General features: G+C 41.3%; 1 protein-coding gene across 15 annotated transcripts in view; it reads left to right on the top strand.

Annotated features, from left to right (window-relative positions):
- Nucleotides 1–7,157: 7,157 nt before the first annotated feature.
- The window catches only part of Adam22 (ADAM metallopeptidase domain 22), a 219,605-nt gene continuing 203,460 nt past the window's right edge, over nt 7,158–23,302 (top strand). For 10 of the 15 annotated variants that reach the window (XR_003733698.2, XM_028862324.2, XM_028862281.2 and 7 more), the window contains exons 1-2: nt 7,159–7,528; nt 7,985–8,145. Coding sequence is in view for 14 of the 15 variants with exons in the window: in XM_028862324.2 (XP_028718157.1) it covers nt 7,450–7,528; nt 7,985–8,145 (240 nt within the window). In the remaining variant the exon portion in view is untranslated. Of the gene's footprint in view, nt 7,529–7,984; nt 8,146–23,302 lie in introns of all 15 variants that reach the window. The other 5 variants (XM_028862370.2, XM_028862365.2, XM_028862360.2 and 2 more) reach the window with 2 other exon arrangements.

Raw genomic sequence — 23,302 nt, 5'->3', positions numbered from 1 at the left:
GGGTTTCTCTATGTAGCTTTGCGCCTTTCCTGGAACTCACTTGGTAGCCCAGGCTGGCCTCGAACTCACAGAGATCCGCCTGGCTCTGCCTCCCGAGTGCTGGGATTAAAGGCGTGCGCCACCACTGCCCGGCTAGATATTTTTCATACAGCATATTCTGATTACAGTTTCCCCTCCCCCAACTCCTCCAAGATTCTCCCCATTTCCTTTCTATCAGAATCCACACCTTTCTGTCTCTCAATGGAAAACAAACAGGCATCTAAAGAATAATAATACAATAAAACAAAAATAAACCAGGATAGGACAAAAACAGAAGAAAAAGAGCCAAAGAAAAAGCACAAGCTATACATGAAGACACAGAGACACCCATGTTTGTACACGCAGGAATCCCTTGAAAACAAGAAAGAATCTGTAAGGTTAAAAAAAAAAAAAAAGTCCCACCCAAACATTAGGAGACAAAGGACTTCCAAAGATGCCAAGATGCCAGTGAGTTAGTGTTTGTATCACAGAGTTTCTAAGGCAATGATCATGGATCATGAGTTAGTTTGTATCACAGAGCTTCTAAGGCAATGATCGTGGATCATGAGTTAGTTTGTATCACAGAGCTTCTAAGGCAATGATCGTGGATCATGAGTTAGTTTGTATCACAGAGCTTCTAAGGCAATGATCGTGGATCATGAGTTAGTTTGTATCACAGAGCTTCTAAGGCAATGATCGTGGATCATGAGTTAGTTTGTATCACAGAGCTTCTAAGGCAATGACCGTGGACCATGCTTTCCGTCTGGGTCTCACAAACCACAGTTAAGCCAAGGCTAGCAGGCTTTGCTCCTCTTATCTTCCAGGTGTTTTTATTTTATTTTCACGTTGTACTTCATTCAGAGCTCGTTGTTGTTGTTGAAGGTATGAGGTTGGCATCTGCGTTCATTTTCTGCTTGTGTTATGGCCACGTCACAGCAAGGCTATGCTTTCCTCCCATGTCAAGTAGAAGGGTGAGCTTTCATATTAGAGCCTTGTTCCTGATCTGAGAGGAACAGCACTTGGTTTTCCCCGTTAAGAACATTTTAGATTTATGCTTTTAATGGCTACTTCTCATCAAGCTGAGCAAGTTCTTCCTTTTTCTGATTTTGTGAGAGTTTTTACCTCAATGAATAATTATTTTTTGTCATCTCACTATTCTATATCTATGAATATACTTATATTATTTTTCCTCTTTAGCTTGTTGTTGGACTAGAGTACATTAATTTTTATGTATATGACCCGCTTTGCATACCTAGAATAAGTCCCACTTTTTACTTTCTTTTTTTGAAGACTGGATCTCATGGATCCCAGCCTGGCCTTCATCTTGCTCTGTAGCCAAGACTGATCCTTAAACGTCTGGTGTTGCCACCTCTGCATCCCAAGTGCTGAGATGACATACAAACAACACACCTAGTTTATGTGGGGCAGGGGATCAAACCCAGGGTTTCAAGAAAGCTAAGTAAATGTCCTATCAACTGAATTTTTTATTTTTACTTTGTTGAACACAATTTGCCAGTTTCTTCCTGAGGTTTTCTATGTCTGTGCTCATGAGAGATACTGGTCTATAGTTTCTCTTTCTCATAATTGAAAAGGTTGAGGCCCCTCCACAGACCCAGCAATCCAAATCAGACCAAATCAAACAGAATTAAGAAGAAGCCACGGTTTAATGGGCAAAATGTTCCCGGGTGATTTTCCAGCCCCCAGATAGGAGACAGGGAAGAGAGACAAAAAAAAAAAAAAAAAAAAAAAAAAAAGTGTCTGTTTTCTGGGGTGTAGTTTAAATACCCCGTGGGAGTGGTCTTGAGCATCTCTGGGACTTAAGATAGGGCAGGGTTTGGAGAGAGAGGGAGATGGGGAGTTGAGGTGAAGCATCTGCCAGAACATCCCAGTTTCTTTGGGTATATGGGTACCAGGGGCTGAGGTGGAGCTTCCACCAGAACAATAATGTTTTCTTTGTTGTGCCCTGGCAATGAATGCTTAACCTCATTTACGGTTAATCTATTTTCTAGAAGAAATTTCACAGAATTTGCTACCATTTCTTCTTTTAAAGCTTGGTAGAATTTGCCCTTCAGTGTACCAAGGCTCTGTAAGCTCTGTGTTTTGAAAGGACATTATTATGGATTCAGTGTCTGTGGTGGTTGGTTTGAATAAAAATGTGCCCCACAGGCTCATAGGGAGCAGCACTATTAGAAGGTGTGGCCTTGCTGGAGTGGGTGTGGCTTTGCTGAAGGAAGGAAGTGGCCTTGCTGGAGGGGGTGTGGCTTTGTTGAAGGAAGTGCGTCACGAGGGGGTGGGCTTTGCTTAAGCCAGGTCTTCCATGACATTCTCTTTGCTGCCTGAGGATCTTGATGGAGAACTCAGCTCCTTCTCCAGCATCATGTCTGCCTGCACATCGCCATGCTTTCCGCCACGAAGACTAAACTTCTAAACTGTAAGCCAGCCCCAATGAAATGTTTTCCTTTATAAGAGTTGCCCTGGTCATGGTGTCTCTTCACAGCAATAAAACCCAAACCAAGACAGTGTCCTTAATGCTGTCTGTAATATTCCTTTGAAATCTTTCTAGTGTCTATGCGACCAGCATTCATTTCTACTATTAGTATTTGTGTCTTCTCTTCTTATTAGTTAACTTGACTCCATGTTAATTAGTGTTATTGATCTTTTTAAAGAGCCAAATTTGGAGTTTGTTGATTCCCTGTTTTCAATTTCATAGATTGCTGCTTCCATTTTTTTCTGCTGCTTCCATTTTTTAAAAGTATATTTCTTTTGAGAAATTTGTTAATTAGAATGTGTTGATTAATTGTTTTGGTGGGCATGGGTCCAGTTATCTCTGTGTTAGTGATTTCTGGTTTAATGCAAGTAGATAAAAATAGGGGAGCTGGAGAGATGGCTCAGCAGTTGCTGCTTCTGCAGGGGACCCAGGTTTGTTTCCCATCATCTGCATGGCAGCCATGATAGCCTGAAACTCATCATCAGTTCCAGATGATCCAAAGCCGTCTTCTGCCTCTGTGGGCACCAGGCATGCACACAGTGCACATACTGACGTGCAAGCCAACACACATTAAAATAAAAGCAAATAAATTAAGAAAATAGATAGACATATGAAACAGGCAAGTAACCCTAGAAGCACCCTCATTCAGAAAGATTTGGAGAGCCCTTGCTGGCCCTTCCAAAGTGCATCCCGAGAAATTCTGTATATTTGGATTACATATGTTGACTATAATATAATTAATTAATATAATTAAATAGATTAATGTAATACAAATATATTTGATTACGTATATTATCTTTTTACTGTCTTAGAATACTCAACTGTTGCTGCTTGTTCTGAGCCACACAGGAAGTAAATATCCTTTGATACAAACACATTTTAATTATTTTTCTGGTTTGGAAGTCACAGAGGCTGTAACATTTTAGTTTTTTATGTAAACAAACATTTATGTGTTTCTCTTTTCTTATAATATTCATTCATATTTAAAATAAGACAAAAGTTTATAAGCTTTTTGTCATTATTTTATTTGAAACATTTTTTGAGAATTTCACACTTGAGTACTGTTTTTATGACATTTCTAAGCAACTCTCTCCCCACTCCAGTTCCTCCTGTGTGTCCCTGTCAAATTCATGTTTTCTTTTATTATTATTATTGTTACACACACACACACACACACACACACACACACACACACACACACACACACGTATGTATAAGTACAATCTGCCGAATGCATTGAGTCCCCCTAGGTGAAGAGCTACAGGCAACTATTGACCGTTAAGAGAAAGAGAATCAGTCTTCTCTAGGGATGAGAACTCTAATGTATCCAATCCCAAGTGGTCATCTTTACACACATATACTTATGAGCTTATAAACATTTTAAACAACAAAAATTTCATTTTTCCTCTTAGGGACTTCTCCATTCAAACATACATGAACAGACGGTATAATGACCTATAACCCCAGCACTCAGGAGAAGGAAGCAGGAATAGCTAAAGTTCCATCAAATCAGGCTTCCATGTGCTTGTATGTACACATGCACACATACATGTGCCCATGATATACACGCATACACACAAAAATTTAAAACTTGCATGTATATTCATGAAAACATAATTTGTCATTTATTAGTGTTTTCTTACACATGTCAAGCATCTAGCAATTCAGACTCCTAAGTCTGATGAGTGAGATATTTTTACCTCCACTAATAACTGACTGTATCACTCCAAAATTTATGTATTGAAGCCCCACTATGACGGTATTTGAAGATGGGGCCTTGAGAAATAATTAGGTCATGAGGGCGAAACCTCAACGACTGGATTAATGCCTGCATTATAAAAGAGAGACGTGGGGGAGAACAGGAATGCTTTGTTTGTATCTCACGAGGACAAGGAGAGGGCGGCTGCTGTCCGTGGGTCAGGAAGTAGCCCTTACCTGACACCAGATCTTGCAGTGTCGTCCGTCCTTGCTTTCTGGCCCCCAGCACTGTGACAGATGGTTCACTGCTCTGGTGTTTTGCTTTGTGGTGCTAATGGTCAAACCCAGGACTGAGTTACATCTTAGGTCCTTAAATGTTTGTTACTTAAGTTACCTGCTCTATATATACTATTATTGCTGTAGCAACACAAGCTAGGACAAACCTTTGAAAAAGCATTTAAATTTTTGTTACATCAAACTGATGTGTTTAGCTTTTGAAATGACTTAATGTATTCCAAACGTCCTCAAAAAGCGAAAAGTAAGCATGCTACTGGGAGCAATGTAATACTTATAAAGCTTACACAACTCATTCTTTCAGATAAGAGAGCCAGGTTGGGAATGGGGCTCATGGTGTGGAGAACACAGAACACACTCTTTTGCTTGGGCTCTAATTCTCTCTTACTGTAGTCATTACAGAATACTGTGTATTGAGGTCTAATGGACCCTTGAAATCTTGTTGAAGCTATAGACAACCATACACCACATAAGACTCTTAACTGTCTCACTAATTGGAAGACTTGAACATTTTTTAAATTCCAATATGCTTCATGACATGTAGTTCCAAAAAATGTGCCTTTCATTTGACCAGCACCATTTGTTGAAGATGTTGCCTTTTTTTCCAGTGTGTATTTCTGGCTTTGTAATAAAAAGAAAATCAGGTGTTCATAGGTGTGTGGGTCTTCAGTTTGATTGCATTCATTAACATGTCTATTTTTGTGCCCAAACCATGCTGTTTTTATTACTATAGCTCTGTAGTACAATTTGAGATCAGGGATGGTGATATCTCTAGCACGTGTTTGGTTATGCAGTTTTGCTATCTTGCTTTTTTTTTTTTTTAATGTTTCCATCTGAAGCTGAACATTTTCCTTTCAAGATCTGTGAAGAATTGTGTTGTGGTTTTGATGGGATTGAACCTGTAGATTGCTTTTGATAGGATGGCCATTTTTACTATATTAGTCCTACTAATCCATGAGCTTGGGAGATCTTTCCAATTTCAGATATCTTCCTCAATTTCTTTCTTCAATGACTTAATGTTTTTATCATGCAAGTCTTTCTTTTACTTGCTTGGTTAGAGTAACCCCGAGATATTTTCTAGTATTTAGGCTGTTGTGAAAGGTATTGTTTCCCTGATTTCTTTCTCAGCCTGTTCGATGTTTATATTTGATAAGGCTACTGATTTTTTTTTTTTTTTTAGTTAATTTTGTATCCAGCTCTTTCCTGAAAATGTTTATCAGCGGTAGGAGTTCCCTGGTGGAATTTTTAGGGTCACTTATGTATACTATCACATCATACTCCAATAAAGATTCTTTGACTTCTTCCTTTCCAGTTTGTACCCCCAATCTCCTTCAGGTGTCTATTGCTCTAGCTGAGACTTCAAGTATGGAGAGAGTGGACAGACAGCCTTGTCTTGTTCTTGTTTTAGTGGAATTGCTTTGAGTTTTTCTCCATTTAATTGATGTTGGCCATAGGCTTGCTGTAAATTGCCTTTATTATGTTTACATATGTCCCTGGTATTCCTAATCTCTCCAGGACTCTTACCGAAAAGGGCTGAAGGATTTTGTCAAAGGCCTTTTCTATATCTGATGAGATGATCATGTGTTTTTTGTCTTTCAGTTTGTTTATATGGTGTATTACATTTATTGATTTACATATGTTGAACCATCCCTGGGAAGAAGCCTACTTGATCTAATTCTTAATTTTCTCTTTTCTTCTGTTTAAATTTTTGACCTGAGGCTCAAATGCCAGCGTATGTGAATCTCAAAATCTGTAAAGTGCAAGTACTAACTATGTTAACAGTTATGTTATATAGTTAACAACTATTTGTATTCCAGTGGGTCTCTACCATTTGCAATGGGTTGGGGTAGGACAGCCTGAGAAAGTACAGTTCGCCTCTCTTTTACCTGTACAGATATTGGAGGAAGCAAACAAACCACCGAGAATCCGGTTCAATCACACTTCGAATGGCCCCCTAGACCTCTGGGATATGCCTTCAGATTCTCCTAGAGTTGGGTTAATGGCCCCCTCTCGGTGTCCAAAATAAAATGAAATTAAAAGCCACTTAAAAAAAAAATGGCTGCGGATGGAGCATGGTTCAGAGGTTAACAATACTGGCTGTTCCTCCAGAGGACATGGGTTGGATCCCCAGAACACACACAACACTTCTGTAACTCCAGTCCCAAGAACCTAAGACTCTCTTCTGGCTGCCAACAGTACTGCACACACATGGTGCACAGACACACCTGTACTGCAAATACTCACACAAATAAAAACATTTATGGGCCCTCCCCCTTTGCTCAAATTCTTACCCAAACAGCTTTTCTTAATTGCATCTGAGAGCAGGTGATGCACACCCAGGTCCTTTATCATTGTAACCACCTGGCACATAGTAGGATCTGTGTCTGGAATGAATGACTTGCCAAGCACGCAGGGCATGGTCCCTTGGTGACTCGTGAGCAACAATGCGGCTCTTTGCAGACGCTGGGGGCGAATTCCCGCTGCTGCAACCATGCAGGTGGTGTCCCTCACCTCTCCTGTGCGCTTTTCCTTCCTGGGGTCTGCATTCTCCGGGTGGCAACCGTCGCGTCGCTGTGGAGACCGGCGAGATGCGGGGAGGGAACTACATTTCCCAGCTACTCCGGTGCGCGCGGCCGGGTGCGGCGCGGGGTTGTGGGGGTTGTGGGGGGGCAAGTGCACCAGGCCCGCTGCGCACCCAGCTCTGCTCCCCGCCGAGCTGGCCGCCCGCCCCGGCCTCCGCCTGGGGATGAAGTGGGAGGCGCTAGAAGCCACTTAGCTCCAGCCTGGCGCCCGCCCGATGCGGCGCTCGCTCGCTGCCCCCGCCACCCAAGCGCCCGCGAGGCACAATGCAGCACTGAGGCAGCGGCGGCTGCGGCAGCGGCGCGGGCCGGGAAGGGGCGGCGGGGAACCGGAGCCCGCGGCCGGGGCACAAGCAGCTGAGCGCCGCCACCATGCAGGCAGCGGCCGCCGCGTCCTTCTGGCTGCTCTGCGCCTTGGGGACCTGCCCCCTGGCAAGCTGCGGTCCGGCAGGTAAGTTCGCAGCTGCCCGGGCTGCTAGGACTCCTTGGAGCCCCGAGGCCCCCCGAAAAGCCTCATCCGCGTATCCACAGTGTGCGGGTTTTTTTATTTTTATTTTTTGAAGGGCAGTGAGAAAGGAGCAAACGTGTGGGGGCTCGAGGATGCATCAGCAATCTGGGGTCAAATGCCTTTTTTTTTCCCCTTGAAGAAGAGGAGAATGGGGAGAATGGGAAAGGGGTGCCCTGTTTCTGGGCCCGGGGATGCTCTCGGATGAGCTGGTCCAGAGCTCTCCAGCTGGTGTCTCTGCGTCCTTCCCAGATGGGTCCTTCCCCAGGAGGGAGGAGGCGGGGGAATTTTCGTAGGGGAGATATAGGGTGGAGGACTATGGGTCAGGGTAATTATTGTTATTATTATTACTATCTTTTGCCGTTTCTCTCTACTCCTCCTGCCCTCCTGCCTGCCCGCAAGGAGACGCCTCACTGAGGGAGCTGGAGAGGGCGGACGAAAACCGCTTCCTGGAGCGCCAGAGCACCGTGCCACTGCGCCTCATCTACCGCTTGGGCGGCGAGGACGAAACTTGGCACGACCGGCTCAACACACGGGTGCGGGGCCACCCTGGCGGCCGGCAGGTGAGCGGCGGGGTGAGGGAGGTGGTCTGTGGCGCAGCCCCACGACCCCACGTTTGCTTAGGGTTGCCCTGGAGACGCGGTGCACAGGGTGAAAAGAGCACCGTCCTAATGCGACTCATGCATGATGCTCCTGGTGCAAGAAGGAGGAGAAAAGGAGACAGAGAAAAAAGGAACCCAAAGAAGCACAGGCCCGGGGTTTTGCAGAAGCGGGGGTTGGAGGGGATGGCGTGGATACTCCTAGTAGCCCAGTAATCTGAGCGAGAGGCGAGAGGCGGAGACCCTATCTCCTTAGTCAAGCAAAAACTGCGTGAGGTAGGAGACATTCTGTTTGGGTAGGATTGCATCATCATCTTCGGTGTTTTAACTCTGAGAGAAGGCTTTATAACACAAGATAAGAAGAAAGAAGGGAGGAGAAGGAAACTAGGCATCCCTAAGAAGCCCAAACAAAAATAAACTACACTGCAAAATCCCCTGCCCACTTAGATTCGTGAACAACAGGGATATACCTGTTCACTCCTGACTTCCATAAACCGATCCTTCCTACCTTTTTTACCTTTGTAATTAGGTGCTGTATTGTTATTGAGCACTTACTTTCTTAAAAACAACAACAACAACAACAAAACTAAATTATCGCATTAATCAAACAAATGTACCTGCATTTAAATCGATACCAAACATCCATAGGTACGACTGAAAATCATTTTGAAGTTACTGGCTAATTCTAGCAAATATTTTTGGGCCCATGTAAGTGTTTTTCTGGTTGCATGATCAGTGAGCCTGACAGTTCATTGATCTGCAGGTACATCTGAAGCGCACGTAGTTGGAAACGGTTGTAAACTTTACTGAAGATAAGCTGGACATTTTCACATCATATAAATACACTCGACACTCACATAACTGCAATGTGCTAATGTACTCAGTTATTCACGGGTGTGAGAGATATAAAGACTGAAAAATATTTGTCTGCATTTGCAGCCAAATAACCGACTCCATTACAGTTTTGACCTAGGCAGAGATTCAGGGTTACTTGTAGTATCCGTTGAAGTTAGATGATTGTAGTAGAAAACTTTGTATGCCTATCCCTTAATGAAGGATTTTGTTATCCGAATTAATGTTTGGCAGCTGCCTATGTCTCTTCTTATTTTGACTTGTTTCCATGGATAAACTACATAAGCAGGGGACTTGTGTCTTATTTCTCAGTAATAAATATTATTCCTGTGAAGGAACAGTCTGATGCTTGTTTGTAGCCTTTTATTAAAAAAAATCCAGATACACACGAACTAGACAGGATTATAGTGAGTTCTAGCTTCAGTGATTGGTGGCTTATAGTCTGTCTTGCTTTTGACTGTCTCCTGCTGTTCTTCTTCCTCTTTCTGTATCATTTTGATGCAAATGATATATCATTTATTAAAATGTTCAGTAGTGAAACTCTGACAGGTAAGGGTTATTTTTAAAAATGCAACCCTGAATTGCCATGTTAAAAATAAGATTAATTCTTTAATACTATAAAGCAACCATTCTTTCAAAAACTTTTACTTGTCTCAAAAATATGCTTACATGTGTATAGTTTTTTTTTTTTGCATTTTTTTTCTCATTTTGAGCCAGAGATGAAATAAAGTGCATACTTAGTTTATTTAAGTCTATTTTTTAGTGTATGGTTTCTTCCACCCATGCCTTTATTTTTTTATTTTTAATTTTCATTGTAATTTGTTTACTAAGACATGAGGTCTTTCATTCTCTAGAGTTTTCCATGGTCTGGATTTTGCTGATGTAGGCAGTGTGTTAAAACAAGTCCCAGAGTCTTAGTGGGAAAGGAAAGGAAGGACAGACAGAATCCGAGATGCAGGAGGAGAGTGAAGGAACAGACCCTGGACCTCGGGGTCTCTGCCTCATGTCATCACGACCCCAGTGCCTACTCCTTCTCTATGCTGGTGAAAGGCCACTAATTTTGAAAGACAATTTTTTTTTCTCTTGGTGTTTTTAGAATACCACTTCTGAGATGTTTGGACTCGTATAGGCCTCTCCACTCGGGGCAGAAGGTACCATAGACCCTTCAGAAGAAAACCTCACAATTGGGAGAATGAGACTATTGTTTGATGGGACATATGTGATTTGGTAGAATTTAGATTAAACAGCGTGCATAGATTATTAATTCAAGTCAGAAGTGGAAGTTATAAATACTATTTATAACTGTGACAAATTATCCGTGGTATCTAAAGGTGCAAATAGTGTATCTAGATGCCTGCATCAGCTAGGAAGTCAGTGTACTTAACCAGAATCCTTAAATTACAGTAGGACACCACAGAGAAATGACAGAATCACAAAGACCTACTCATTGCCGTATACCTGACATTCCTACAGTAAGGAAACTAAGGAGTTTTCTTGTCCATTAGGTGTTACTGGTTTCCAGAGAGCTGTAATTTAACCTGAAAATATTTTGATTTTATATAGCTCTTATTATTATTTTTATTATTTGATAAATAAGATAGAACTTTTGGCATTGTAAGTACTCATGGATACATTTTAGGAACTCCCATTGTCTTTCAGAAAAAACATCTGGATGCTTTTTTTTTCCCCTGTGAGCTCATAAGGCCTGTGTGTGTGTGTGTGTGTGTGTGTGTGTGTGTGTGTGTGTGTGTAATTCATTTCTTGACTCATTAAAAGGATTTTATTCACTGGAGCTCTTGCTATTTAGCATGTTAAAATAAGTCAAGGCCATGGGGATTTAGAGATAAAAGACACAGTTCTGGCCTTTATGGGGTTTACAGACAGCTGGGAGAATGAGTGATGAGTGGATGAACAATTACTCCTTGCCCTTCAGTCTTGAGGTGATTGCGGACTGCTGTGGAAACAGAAAGCCTAGCACTTAACCCCTCCAGCAGTCAGTGGGCTCTCCCGGGAGGTGCTGTCTGGTCTGTGTTTTGAGACTAAGTTAGAGAATTGGCCAGATTACAGAGAGGGATGGGTATGTCCAGCAGAGGGGACAGCAGATAGGAGGCAAGTGGAAGTCAGGACTTGTCTTTGTTAGCTGCGGGTGGAATTTTTGGGAACCAGAGTGAAGAGAGCATGGCTTGTAGGTGCTGCCGCAAGGGCTTGACTTTCTGCGGAGTTGGGACTTGGTTCAGCAGGCTGTGTAGCATTTCAGCAAGGAGGGTTAGCTGGCCAAACTCCTGATCCTCTGTTATAGTCCTCGTGTCCCAGAAGAATCATTGTAACTCCTAAGAGTGAGCAGGCTTAATTAGTCATTTTTAGTCACTGATAAATGTCCGTTCATATCATTAAGCTTCGTAGGACTAAGCTCCCAAATATAAATACACTTTGCCTGAGCGGCATTTACAAAGCACCCAGATCAATGCTGGGCATACACTGAGTCTCCAAGAGTCTGTTAAGTAACAGCACCTCCCTTGGGCTGCTGGAAGACTGTTTAGAGATTTTATGACATCATTTGAATGCAAATGATGCCCTAATGACCTGAATTTAACACATTCCCTGAAGTTACAAATTACTCAAGTTTTACATAATGCAGTGAAACTGAATAGCCTTAGTAAGACAGACCTTATAGGCCCCTTAAATTAGTTCAGAAATGACCTCTTACCTGACAAGCTCAAGTAACTGACTGAGGGAAGATAGTCAGTCACCTGTGTAGTCTTAAATGGTTCTGTTCTTCAAGCCCACAAAGACTAGGTGAGGACCAGGTTTTTATTATTAATGTGAACTTGTTTCAGCTTTCATCCATAAATGGGAATCGAAAGCTTTTGTTATAGAAGAAACTTTGTTTTGGTTCTGTGGGAATGATGACAGTTTAGTGTGAAATGGTGATTTTGCTGATACAAGTCCATATTGTGAAGTTTTTGTTTGTTGTATGATGAGTTAAGTTACTCCACTGCATGCTAATTCATATTGTAAGTGAGAGGATCAGTCCATGCAGAAGCTTATTATGCCATAAAATACTAGAAATTATAGTCAACATAATCATAGTTGATTGTGGGTAAACTTGCTGTCTTCGAGGTTGTCAAGTATGAAATAGTTCCAAGCTTGGAAAATAGCCCTGGGATATTCAAAATATTGAGTCTTTTTTTCCCTCCTGTCCTGACAGTATATGCTAAAAGAATTGCATGTTTGTGAATAGTAAGGCAAACGTATTTTTCTTCACCAATTTGTGTAAGGTATCGTCTACTGGTTTTTACTGATGGTTTAATATTGATAACCCTGTAGTTGGTATTTAGAATATGCTCATTAATGATTGCTCTTTTGCCAGCTAAGCATCATAAATTTACTATAGCACCAGAAATGGGTTAGCTGATAACTTATTCGTTTACAGTTACCTATAAATTCTGTTATTTATTTTATACCAAGTAGTTTTGTATTTCTGCATACAACATAATTTCTTCTATCAGAAGTGTTTGTTGTCAGCCAGTAAAAGATCTGCTTTTTCTCATCTGGTCTTCTACAGATTTTTAAGGAATTGTCATGTGGCAATAAGATGTAGATCTGTAGTTCCACAGTTTTATAACCGCCAGTGAGCGAGGCAAAAAGCAAAATGAAGGCAGGGTGGCTGCAAAGGGTGTGCTCTGGTTTTGTGAATCTCATATATGTGCTGTAGGATGGCTGAGCGGTCCTTAAAATTGTGCTGCTTCATCTGGGAGCCTCGGGTCAGCCTGACAGTCAGTTGTCTGCAGTACAACTTCCCCAGGGGGAAAGGGCTCCTAGGAATTACAGCTTTGAGGGTAGTTTGCCAGGATAGCACAGATCTCTTTTGCTAAACTAAGCAGCTCAATATTAATAAAGTTAGGCTATAAGCATCAGGAAAGAGATGTTTCACAGTGTGTTTTTGTAACCTACCAATTTTTGTGACAATTGAATAAAGTAAAAATAAAAATTGTAATATCCCTTAAGTATTTAAAAATAAGCTTCTTTTAATTTTATATCTATCATCTGTCCCTATCTATCTATCTATCTATCTATCTATCTATCTATCATTTATCTGTCTATCATCTATCTATCTATCCATCTATCTATCATCTCTCTCTACCTATTGTGTGTGTGTGTGTGTGTGTATGTGTGTGCACATATGAATATCACAGCACACATGTAGAGGTCAAAGGACAATGTACAGGAGTCATTTCTCTCCTTTCTCCATGTAAGTTCTGGGAACTGAACTCAGGTCACTGGGCTTGGCAGCAAGCATCAGTATTCACTGAGCCATCTTGCAGGCTTTCCTGTAAATCTTCATTCAAACCTATATAAATGTAGTAATAGGATCCTGGATGACAGAAGAGACCTAATTCAGGCATTACTGTTTCTTATCTTTGATATCCCAATGTGCATATGTATAGTTGTGTGTGTATATATACTCAGATATACATATAGTTATCTATGAAATTCCACAAAATTATCTTACTGTGCACAGTGGAGCCAGTTTTTGGTAATTTCTTCACAGCTATACTGAGAGCAAGCATGAATGATTATAAGAGCTTATGGGTTTGTAAAGAATGTTCTTAGTTTTATTTGCTTTCTCATACTGCAAAAACATGCCAAGTGTTCTGATTGTTCTAGAGCCCATTTTAGAGAGAGAGAGAGAGAGAGAGAGAGAGAGCTGCTCTTTTTCCCCTGACTCACTGAGAAAGGAATGTGTAACATGGGCATCACTCCACAGCTGCAGTGAGTGTGTCAGGGCCACATTTATCACAGGGGAAGCAGATGCTCATCCAAGTGGGATGGAGGAGAAAAGCAGAGCCTGGGGAGAACAGTGGGACACAGGAAGGAAAAGGAAGCAGAAAAAAAGATGTCAATGTACTATAAATGCTGTATAGTAAGATATTTAATATTTGGCAATTGTGTGGTTACTTTCATGTGTCAGATTAACTTCTTAGTGCCTGATGTATATTACCTTCACAGAAGTCCAGGGGGAGGTCATAACTTGTCATCTTTAAAGAAGTTAAGAGGGATTTGAACTTGGAAACTTTAGCTCCACCGCACTGGCTGAATACTTGCTTTAGACAGCATTCAAGACATTTGGATGTCCTTTGGCATTGGAGTCAAAGGTTTCTTTATTTTCCCCATTGGACTTATACTTTTCTTTTAGTGCATCAAAAATGCCTGTGTTTATATTTAAAGTGTACTAGAGTGAAGAAGCTTGCTGAATACAGTAGGAATTCTTCAATTTTACTATCTTAATAAATAATGGAATATATGAGAGATGTTTGACATCCAAAAGCAGCTCTTAAGGGAGGTGTCTGTAGGTATTGTACTGATGATTATATTCTTTCATTGTAAATCCAATTCTTAGTATTCAGCACTCAACATCAAAATTATATACACTTTGTAGCCAGAGCTTTGTTGACAGAGACATTAAATGCTAAACACAGATCTATATTTATATAACCCCCACAAAAAGAAAAGGTACAGTTATAATACCAGCAGCTTAAGGGTCCCAAATGTCAAATCATTCAGGTAAAACAGATGAATTATAACCAGGATGATAAGTTCTGTGAACATCTGGTTAGATGTGTTTATTTTGGCAATAAAAGTACTAGAATGAAAAAAATTTGGAGAAAAAAAAGAGTTGAAGATATAGAAATTAATTTTTCCAAACATGTGTTGTGTACCCTACACACTGTGGTGAGTGATTTGCATTCATTATTTTTAATGATGAGGTAGATACTATTAGACACACTTTGTAGGCTTTTCCATGGCCATATAGCTTAATAAAGGGGTAGGAATGGGAAAATAATTCTGAAAGGAAATGTTAAAAACAGCAAAGTAGTCTTTTACAAAGTTTTTGCAACTAATTTATCATGGATTTCTCATTTATCTGTGTTCAAATATACTAACATCATTTCTTTAAGAAACTCCTGATGTTTATTGATCTTCTTTCTGGATATCTTGTAATTATTTTACATGTAATTAAATGTTACATGTATTTAAAAATTACTTAACTTCAAAACTGATTTTAGACTTCCACTGCCCTTTACTCCTGATTTAATTTCTTTTAAGATAAAAATCTTTTGTCTTCTCCAAGGCAAACTATTATATATAACTGGATTTTGAAAATAAAATTAAAAATTCTGTATCATAATCCAGAAATACCAGCAGTTCTAATTGGAAAGAGAGAGAGTTTAGAATTTAGTCATTCCCTGGAATCTATCTGTTGTTTGTGTAAGAGGTTGTCAGAGTCATATGTATGAGCAGGTTAAATAGATATATTTCTCCTCCTTTTATAAAGTTAATGTTGTGCCAGGGCGTTTTACCTCTTAGTGGAAGCTACCTCTTCCCTTTGCTTCTGTTGTTTCGAATGAAGCTCACTAGATAACTGTGACGACTGGAGGATGGTTTTCTGGACCGCGGCTGCGGAGCTCTTCTTCCACAGGTGCTTTTATGATGACCTACCCATGGCAGCAGAACTCCGGGCTGGCAGTTCTGTTGGCTCGCCCCTCAGCTCGGCACTGCCTGGTGCGGATAGCTTTATCACTCGTTGTTGGTTTCTGGTCCATTTTCCCCCCATTTTCTCATGAGGTAGGCTAGTCTCCTCCATTGGCAAGACTGGCATGCTGGGGCTGAGCTGGTGGACAGTTCCTGGTGATGACTAACGTTTTTTCTCAACACAGTTTCTCTTTCCCTTGGATGCTGGAGAGGAGCCGCTCCTTCATATAACCTGGTTCTGCAGATTTCCTTCCGTTCCCTGGTGTGTTTTTGATGCACTCAGAGTGTCCTGCCAGGGTTCTGTTAGAAACACAATTGTGGATCATCAGCAGGTACAAGTGACAGCCAAGGCTGTGTGTAATCTGGCTTTATTAAGATAGGGTAGCCTGGAGGAATAGGAAGGGAGAGAGCTGACTAAAAAAGTGACCTGGGATCATCCAAGTGTGGGCAGGAGAGGACTTTGAGTAGGGATCGGGGAGAAGGCAGGGCTCAGGGAAATCACAGATCCACGACAGAGAAGAGACTGGGCCCATTGCCCTAGAACGGCCCAGCATCCTCCTGGCTCGTCTTGGGCAGGGCAGCCTGGAAGAGTCGGATGGGGTTTTTAGTGACTGACCTTAGTTTTGATTCTAAGGTTTGTGTTCCACAAACAGGAGCCTGTGTTTAGCCAGGTTGCCCAGATGGGCCCTGGGAGTGCTTCTGTTCCCGATGAGGACTGAGTTTGGGGTTCAGCCGGAACAATTCTGCCCCATCCCATGCCCTTCTTCCTTCCTCACTGTTTGCTTCCTTCTTTCCCCTTCCTCTCCTCTTTCTTTTTATTCCTGGTTGGTCTTCTTCAAGTTCCTCAGGTTTGTGAGAGAGGGCCTAAGCGGCCCGTGCTTCTCCCCATGATGTAATGGAGACTGTTGCACTGGGCCCTGCCTGAGTCAGGAGAAGTCACTAGTTCAAAGTTGACTTCCTAACTCATGCAGGCATTTTTTTTTTTTTAATTCTGTAAAACCATGGCTAATTTGTATAAAATGAGTCATAGTTCATTGTGAATGACATGTGATGCTTATTAATTGAATGTTCAGTGAATGAGCCTGTGTAAATTTGAGTTTGGAAGGTAAACAGTTGTTGAGCTGAATAATTTTTCTTAATTGTTTGTCATATGTACTGAGTTGTTTACAAGATTTTGGTTTTTCCCCTGGCTTAGCTGAAGTTAGTACTTTGAAATGTGTTGCAGAAAACTTTAGAAAGTGTTTAATAAGGACAATGGGCATGTTAAACAACTCATTTTCAGAGTTACCAGTGTGCTGAATAATTAAGTCATTGTTCTTAGGAAGAATTTTTTTATTGATGTTGTTAGAAACTTAAACATTACCAAAGATGATGAAAATTTGGATTCTGGACTCAAACCAGCATTTACTACATTTGTGATCCTGTTTCTGGCTTAACTGTAAATAGATCATTGTGTTCTCTTCTTTATTGTCTCATAAAAATGCCTTTAAAGTAGACAGCTACTGATTGGGTAGAATGTGGTGGAAATCCATGATGTGTTTATTGCTCTCACTACAGTTGCCATTTCTGACTGGGTAAGTCACTAGAGCTAAGACTGTTTTAAACACAGTGAAGAGCAAATGTTCTCGACTATCATGGAGCTACCAGGTAAAAACCGGCAAAAACACTGCCGTTGAGATAGTAAGAATTCTCGTGTAATTCAATTTCTGAGGTTAGATTAGCAGTGTTCTTGTATTCTGGATGACCTTGCACAGGCAATGTTCTCTCATCGTCAATGAAGTTCTATTAATTTGTAGCTGAATTAGTTTAGTATGAAGCATAGTTGAGAGTATTGATCAATGAGTTCAAATGTTCCAGTGATGAAATCTTGAAGTTTGCAGTTGTATGGGTTCAGTGGGGTGAAAATACTTTCTTTTAGCTTAAATGCATAGAAAAGCACAGGGCAAAGGCATGCACCTTTGTTTTATTGTATCCCTTCCCAGCACGGAGTGGGGACAGTCATGTAACAAGCCCCAGCAAAGGAGCGTGGATGCCATGTATTAGGAGGACTCTGTTGGTGTTTCTGGGCTTTTCCCTGGTTAGTAATGCTTTTCATCTCTTTCATGGTTACCTGTCTGTAAGCTCCACTACTCTCCTGTTCATCATTTTCCTGTGAACCCAGGAAATGCTTCTCTGTAACCTTTGGTAGATTGTCTTTCCTCCTCTTTCTCACAAGCACCTCTCTTTCTCTTAGCAACTAAAATAAACATAGGCCTCTGGAAGGTTGCTTGTATTCAGTGTTGGTGCCATTCAACACTGGACTTCACTAATATTGATCAACAGTATCTTGTGTGACGCCCCCTCCCCCCCAGGTGCTTTTATCTTAGATTCCACTTAAGTTGGTTCTCATTCATTTTCTTCATTGTGTGTGTATCAAAGCATCCATTCTGTTCCTCAGTGCTGAAACTCTTCTTCCTGATACCATTGTCCTGATTCTCGTTGCTCTTACTTTCCTGGCTTCCAGCTTCACGTGCTCAGTCCCCACACTGTCCTGGCTGAGCATGATGCTTTGAAGGTCTTAGACAAGAACAGGGATCCATTGCTGCAGGATAGTGACCCTGTACCATGCTGCTGTAGGATGCATATTCAGTGTAAAGAACAACGAGGCCTATTACAGGTTACTCAGAGTCAAACTTGCCTCGGGTGTGGCGTAGAATTGTATGTACGTATGTATGTGCTGTGGAGGGGACCCAGACACTGATACCTGTGTGAAGTTGTTTCTGTGAGACGGTCTGTAGTCTTGATCTCACACTTGGTCATTTATAGTTACCATTGTCTATCTGCTGCTCAGCACGGTACCTGACCCACAGTAGGTGCTCAGTAAATATTTTTAGTCAGTTTTTATCCTAATTTTCTGTCTCAAAGATATGAAGAAAAAATTAAGTGACTATTTATGTTACTGTCTGATATGGCTTTGAGCTATTTCCCACAGTTATACATTCTTTCCAGTAGATATTCCAATTTTTAGTCAGGAAGCGTCAGAGAGGAGCGTGTCCCTCCTCCCATATTTATGCCTACTCTCTACCCTTTTTCCTTCCTCCCCCACAAGTATTCTTGCCGTCCCAGCACAGCCACTGGATGCAGTATGCCCTGGTTCTCCGGAGTACCTGCACAGTAGCCCTGTGCACCGAAATCAGAGTTCTTCTTGCCTGGGCCCCAAGGCAGAGCTTACGAGAAAAGTTAGAGCCGTGGCGCCGAGGGGGCAGGAGAGAGAGGGGGTAGCAGGGACTTGGACTATCGTGAGTCCACTGACACTCCACCACAGAAAGCTGTCTTGCTGTCTCATGGACACTTTAACCACCATGACACAATCACTCCTGTCCGTTTATAGCCCTGTCTCTCCTAGCGAAAATAAATCCAAGCTATTTAACCTTTGTGGCTGCATTTATTCACCAGACTTTGTCATTTGCTCCAGGAGCAGAGTTTTCTTTGAGACAATGATGTGCGTCTTTTGCAAGAGTGCCATATAGCATTTTTGATAGATTTGAGTTTATGTGACATATTCAGGTAAAAATTTCCCCGAGTAGTTAGTTATTCTTTAGTTTTTAACTGCAATTATAAACTAAGGCCATACTTAATTTTTTCCTTGGAGCTAAGTCTCTGATAATTCCTGTTTTAATATTTTGTTTTAACTTTTTCTAATCTCTCTTTGTTTTATGAAAATGTGTTATTTAATACTAATTAGTTATATGCTTTAACATTAATTATATGCAATTAAGTAGTTCAAATATGTATAAGATGCAGACATATTATGAAATTTAGTAATATACATAAATTAACTCTTTATTAACTATGGAGTAGACTTTTAAAGAACATTTAATTAATTAATTGATACGTGTGTATGCATGTGTGTACAAACGTGAATGTGTAGAGGTCAGAGGAAAACTTGTGGGGGTCAGTTCTCTTCTTCCATTATGTTCATCTCAGGGATAGAACAGGGGTCACCAGGCTTGGGGGCAAGCACCTTGACTTTCTGAGCCATCACTCTATCTCTGCATCTCCCTTTTATTTTTGGGGATCTCGCCATGTAGCTCAGACTAGTCTTGAACTCTCTCAAGTTTCTTGTCCTTGTCTCTACCCCTCACATCCCAGGATTACAGGTATGAACACATTCTGGCCTAACTTACTTTAATATTGAAGATATATATTAATATAAGATGTTTTAATATTTTTAAATATATGAGGTGTTTACCCACATGGTACACCAGGAGATCTCCATGTTTCTTAAAGAGCTGCACATACTAATTTAATTCTGGAAAAGAAACCATAGAGGACAATACTTTAGTCTAAATAGTTTCATGTGTTTATAGTGTAGTGTGAATGGAGGATCTGAAAATAAGGTTCAAGTGTAAGAGACATTCAGGAGTTGTACAGAGACTATATCATATTAAAGGATGCAGCAGTTCAAGCATCATTCTGAAGAACTAAACTCCGTAGCCATCTTTATGACTTCAAGTAACCTTTGATAATCTCAGAAACAGAGGAATTCATATATATATATATTTGCATTCTGTTTATTTAGAGTTGTGTAGGCACATGTGTACCATGGTACCTGTGGAGGTCAGAGGATCAGCTCTCTTCTTCCATCATGTGGGTCCGGAGGATCAGACTCAGGTCGTCAACCTTGGTGGCAAGCACCTTTCCCACCGAGCTGGCTCACTGGCCCCTTTTTAAAAGACAGCTTTTTGTTTCTGTAGATTTGCCTATTCTAGATGCTTCAAATAATCTTCACTGCTTTCCCTTAGCATGACGTTTTCAGCACTGATCCGTGTTATAGCCTGTGTACTTCATTCCTTCTTATTGCTGAGTAATATCCAATTATTTATTCATCATCTTGGTAAACATTTCTATTAATTAAAGTCTTTCATTATGAGTAGCAATGCTATGAATATCTGCGTGAAAGATTGCGTGTGCACACATGGAAATATGAGCATGTCACAGAGCAGAATGTATGTTGTAAAACAATTACCTTGCTACATGTGATAGGACGCTTTTTGTTTTTCCACATTCTATTTCACATTTCCTGAAACCCCTGGCCATGATACGTTATGGTGATTTTATGGTGGGGGTGTGGTGGGGGGGCCCTGGGCCCTGCTGCTGCACACTGCTCCAGTCCCTGAAGTTTTCTTTCAGTTATTTATTCATTTATTCTAATTAATAACTTTGCTTGTGTTCCTGTACCATAAAATTTCCCCTTTTAAATGTATAATTTCATCTTTTTTAAAAAATATAGCTTTTAGCAAGCTTGTAGTCATTTTCAGTGTGTTATTTTTTCCTCTTTAGGGGGTGGGGCTCCCCGGTTTTTGTCACAGCAGCGTTTGTGGGTGATCTTCATTTCTCAGCTCAGGTTCTGATCGACAGGACTCTGGGCTAGTGTTGGATGAAGCCTTCAGCTTAGCTGGACCAGTTCCATTTCTTTGCAGTGGATTCTCATATTTAATAAATATTTCAACACTTAATCAATCAGCCATGTGTTCCCAGATTTCTAACAGTTTTCAACAAACACTCTTTCCAAAATCTGTTATTCCCGAGTTAATTGTTTGTATTATTTCCCTTAAGAAATAATTAGGTTAGAAAAAGCCCGTATGCTTTTCCTTTAGCATCATATGTTCATCAGGAGGAAAGTTCCAAGTGTGCCTAGTATTGTTGCTGCTCCTGGTACTGGTGTGTGTGTGTGTGTGTGTGTGTGTGTGTGTGTGTGTGTGTGTGTGTGCGTGCGTGCGTGTGCGTGTGATGGAATGTTTCCTCTCTGTGAGGCCTTTGGGTCAGGCTTGGGCCTCACACTTCCCTTGCAGAGAGACATGACTTGCTTTCTTTGCACTTCTATCCCCGTGCAGTTGGGCGTGCCAGTAACGCCTCAGCCATTAACCCCACCTCATTGTCCCTGCTCTCTGCAGTCTAGTGTCACTACAAGTGCAGATCCCTGCTTTGTCTTTGTCCTTCTATCCTTGCAAACCATGAGAACGGAGGAGACTGGAAAGTATGGAATAGACTTGAGTCGTGTTCCTTTTGTACAAAGTTTTGACTTGACATCTCTGTGGTCTACAATTAAAATTTTCCTTTTTCTCTGACAAGATCTTGCTGTGTTTCCTTGGCTAGCCTAGTGCTTGTTTTATCACCCAGGCTGTCCTCAAACTTCCTACAACTCCTCTGTCTCAGCTTACTGAGTACTGGGACCATAGCCACGTGCCATTGATTCTCTGTTATTCCACAATAACATACGTACATGTGTGTGCATATGTCCGTGTGCATGTGTGTGATAATTACTTTTTAGGAGTTTGTATGTGAACTGACATCCATTTAATTCACTTCATTGATACTTACTGAGGATGAACTATATGGCAGGAACTGTTCCAGGCCCTTGGATTATGTCGGTGACTGCTTTTGTCTTTATTTGAGGTCCATATTTTAGCAGGTGTTTTCTCTGACAGGCGATCCTATGGGAAAGAGAACAGCAGGGCAGTGGGGTTTATAGTGTTGGGATGGCAGAGGAGCATGAAGGCACAAGTGTGCCTAGTATTTCTTTTTCAGTGTTGGAGACTGAATTTCGGACTTGAGCGTGTTAGGCCAGCACTCTGTCATTGCAGTAGTGCTCAGCCCTCATGTTGTAATTGTTAGTAGGTGGTCCACGAGGCCTCCGAGAAGATCCTGGACGGTGGGAAATGAACCAGACAGGCATCCAAGAGGAGCATTCCCGTAGGAGGACTCTAAGGCTTAAATGTGTCTGTCAGTAGCAAGATGGCTACTCTCAAGAAGGTGGTGCTTGCCAGGCATGGTGGCACAGTCTTTAATCCTAGTCCTCAGGAGGCCAAGACGAGCAGATCTCTGTGAGTTCAAGGCCAGCCTGATCTACATGGAGAGTTCTGGGTCAGAACTAAAGAGTGAGACTCTATCTCAAAAACAAACAAATAAATAAGCAAGAAACAGACTATCACTACCCCCCACCACCACACACAGAAGGTGGGATGGGAAAATGTCTGTTTTATTTTGTGATAGGCCCTTGATATTTAGCCTTGGTTGGCCTGGCTCTCAGAGCCCAGGCTGGACTCAACCTTTGCTGATTCTCCTGCTTCTACCTGCTGACTCTTGTAAATATAGGTGTGTGCCACCACGGCTAACAGGAAAGTCTTACTAGGGGATGGTATTTGTGATTATCCTTATCTGTGGCTGGCGGGTGGTAGTGGTGTTTGGAATAATTCTTACCTTTAGAGCTATTTTTAGTGTCATCCCTATAATCTTAGAATACTGGATAATCTCACCAAGAAAGACCAAGTAGATGTTCACTAGGGTCTCTGGATGTGATCCAGTCCCCTACGTGTCCCCCAGTTTCACAACATAACACATCTGGGTTCTTCTCTGTGTAGCCATATTATTTTTGTGCTGTTAAATACTTACATTTCATGGTTAATACGTGCATGGAAATAAGCTTACCCTTTTGTGTTTGTAGATATTTCAGTGCTAACTTGCTGTAAGAGCTTGCTAAGTAGCATATACTTTTTACTGTGCATAAAAGATGAGAAGGATGCTTCTAACTCACCTTTGAACATATTCTGTTTCACAAAGGGAGGAAGTAGACATAAATTGCATTAAGACACTTTTATTAGCTGTCTAAGGGGGAAAGCAAGATGATTCAGCATTGGAACAGACTGCAATAGGAGTTGAGAAACTATCTGAAAAGCTTAAATAGGGCCGTAGC

The sequence above is a fragment of the Peromyscus leucopus genome, chromosome 3 (assembly GCF_004664715.2).
Source record: "Peromyscus leucopus breed LL Stock chromosome 3, UCI_PerLeu_2.1, whole genome shotgun sequence".
Classification (NCBI taxonomy): domain Eukaryota; kingdom Metazoa; phylum Chordata; class Mammalia; order Rodentia; family Cricetidae; genus Peromyscus; species Peromyscus leucopus.
This window is presented reverse-complemented; position numbering and strand designations above follow the sequence as displayed.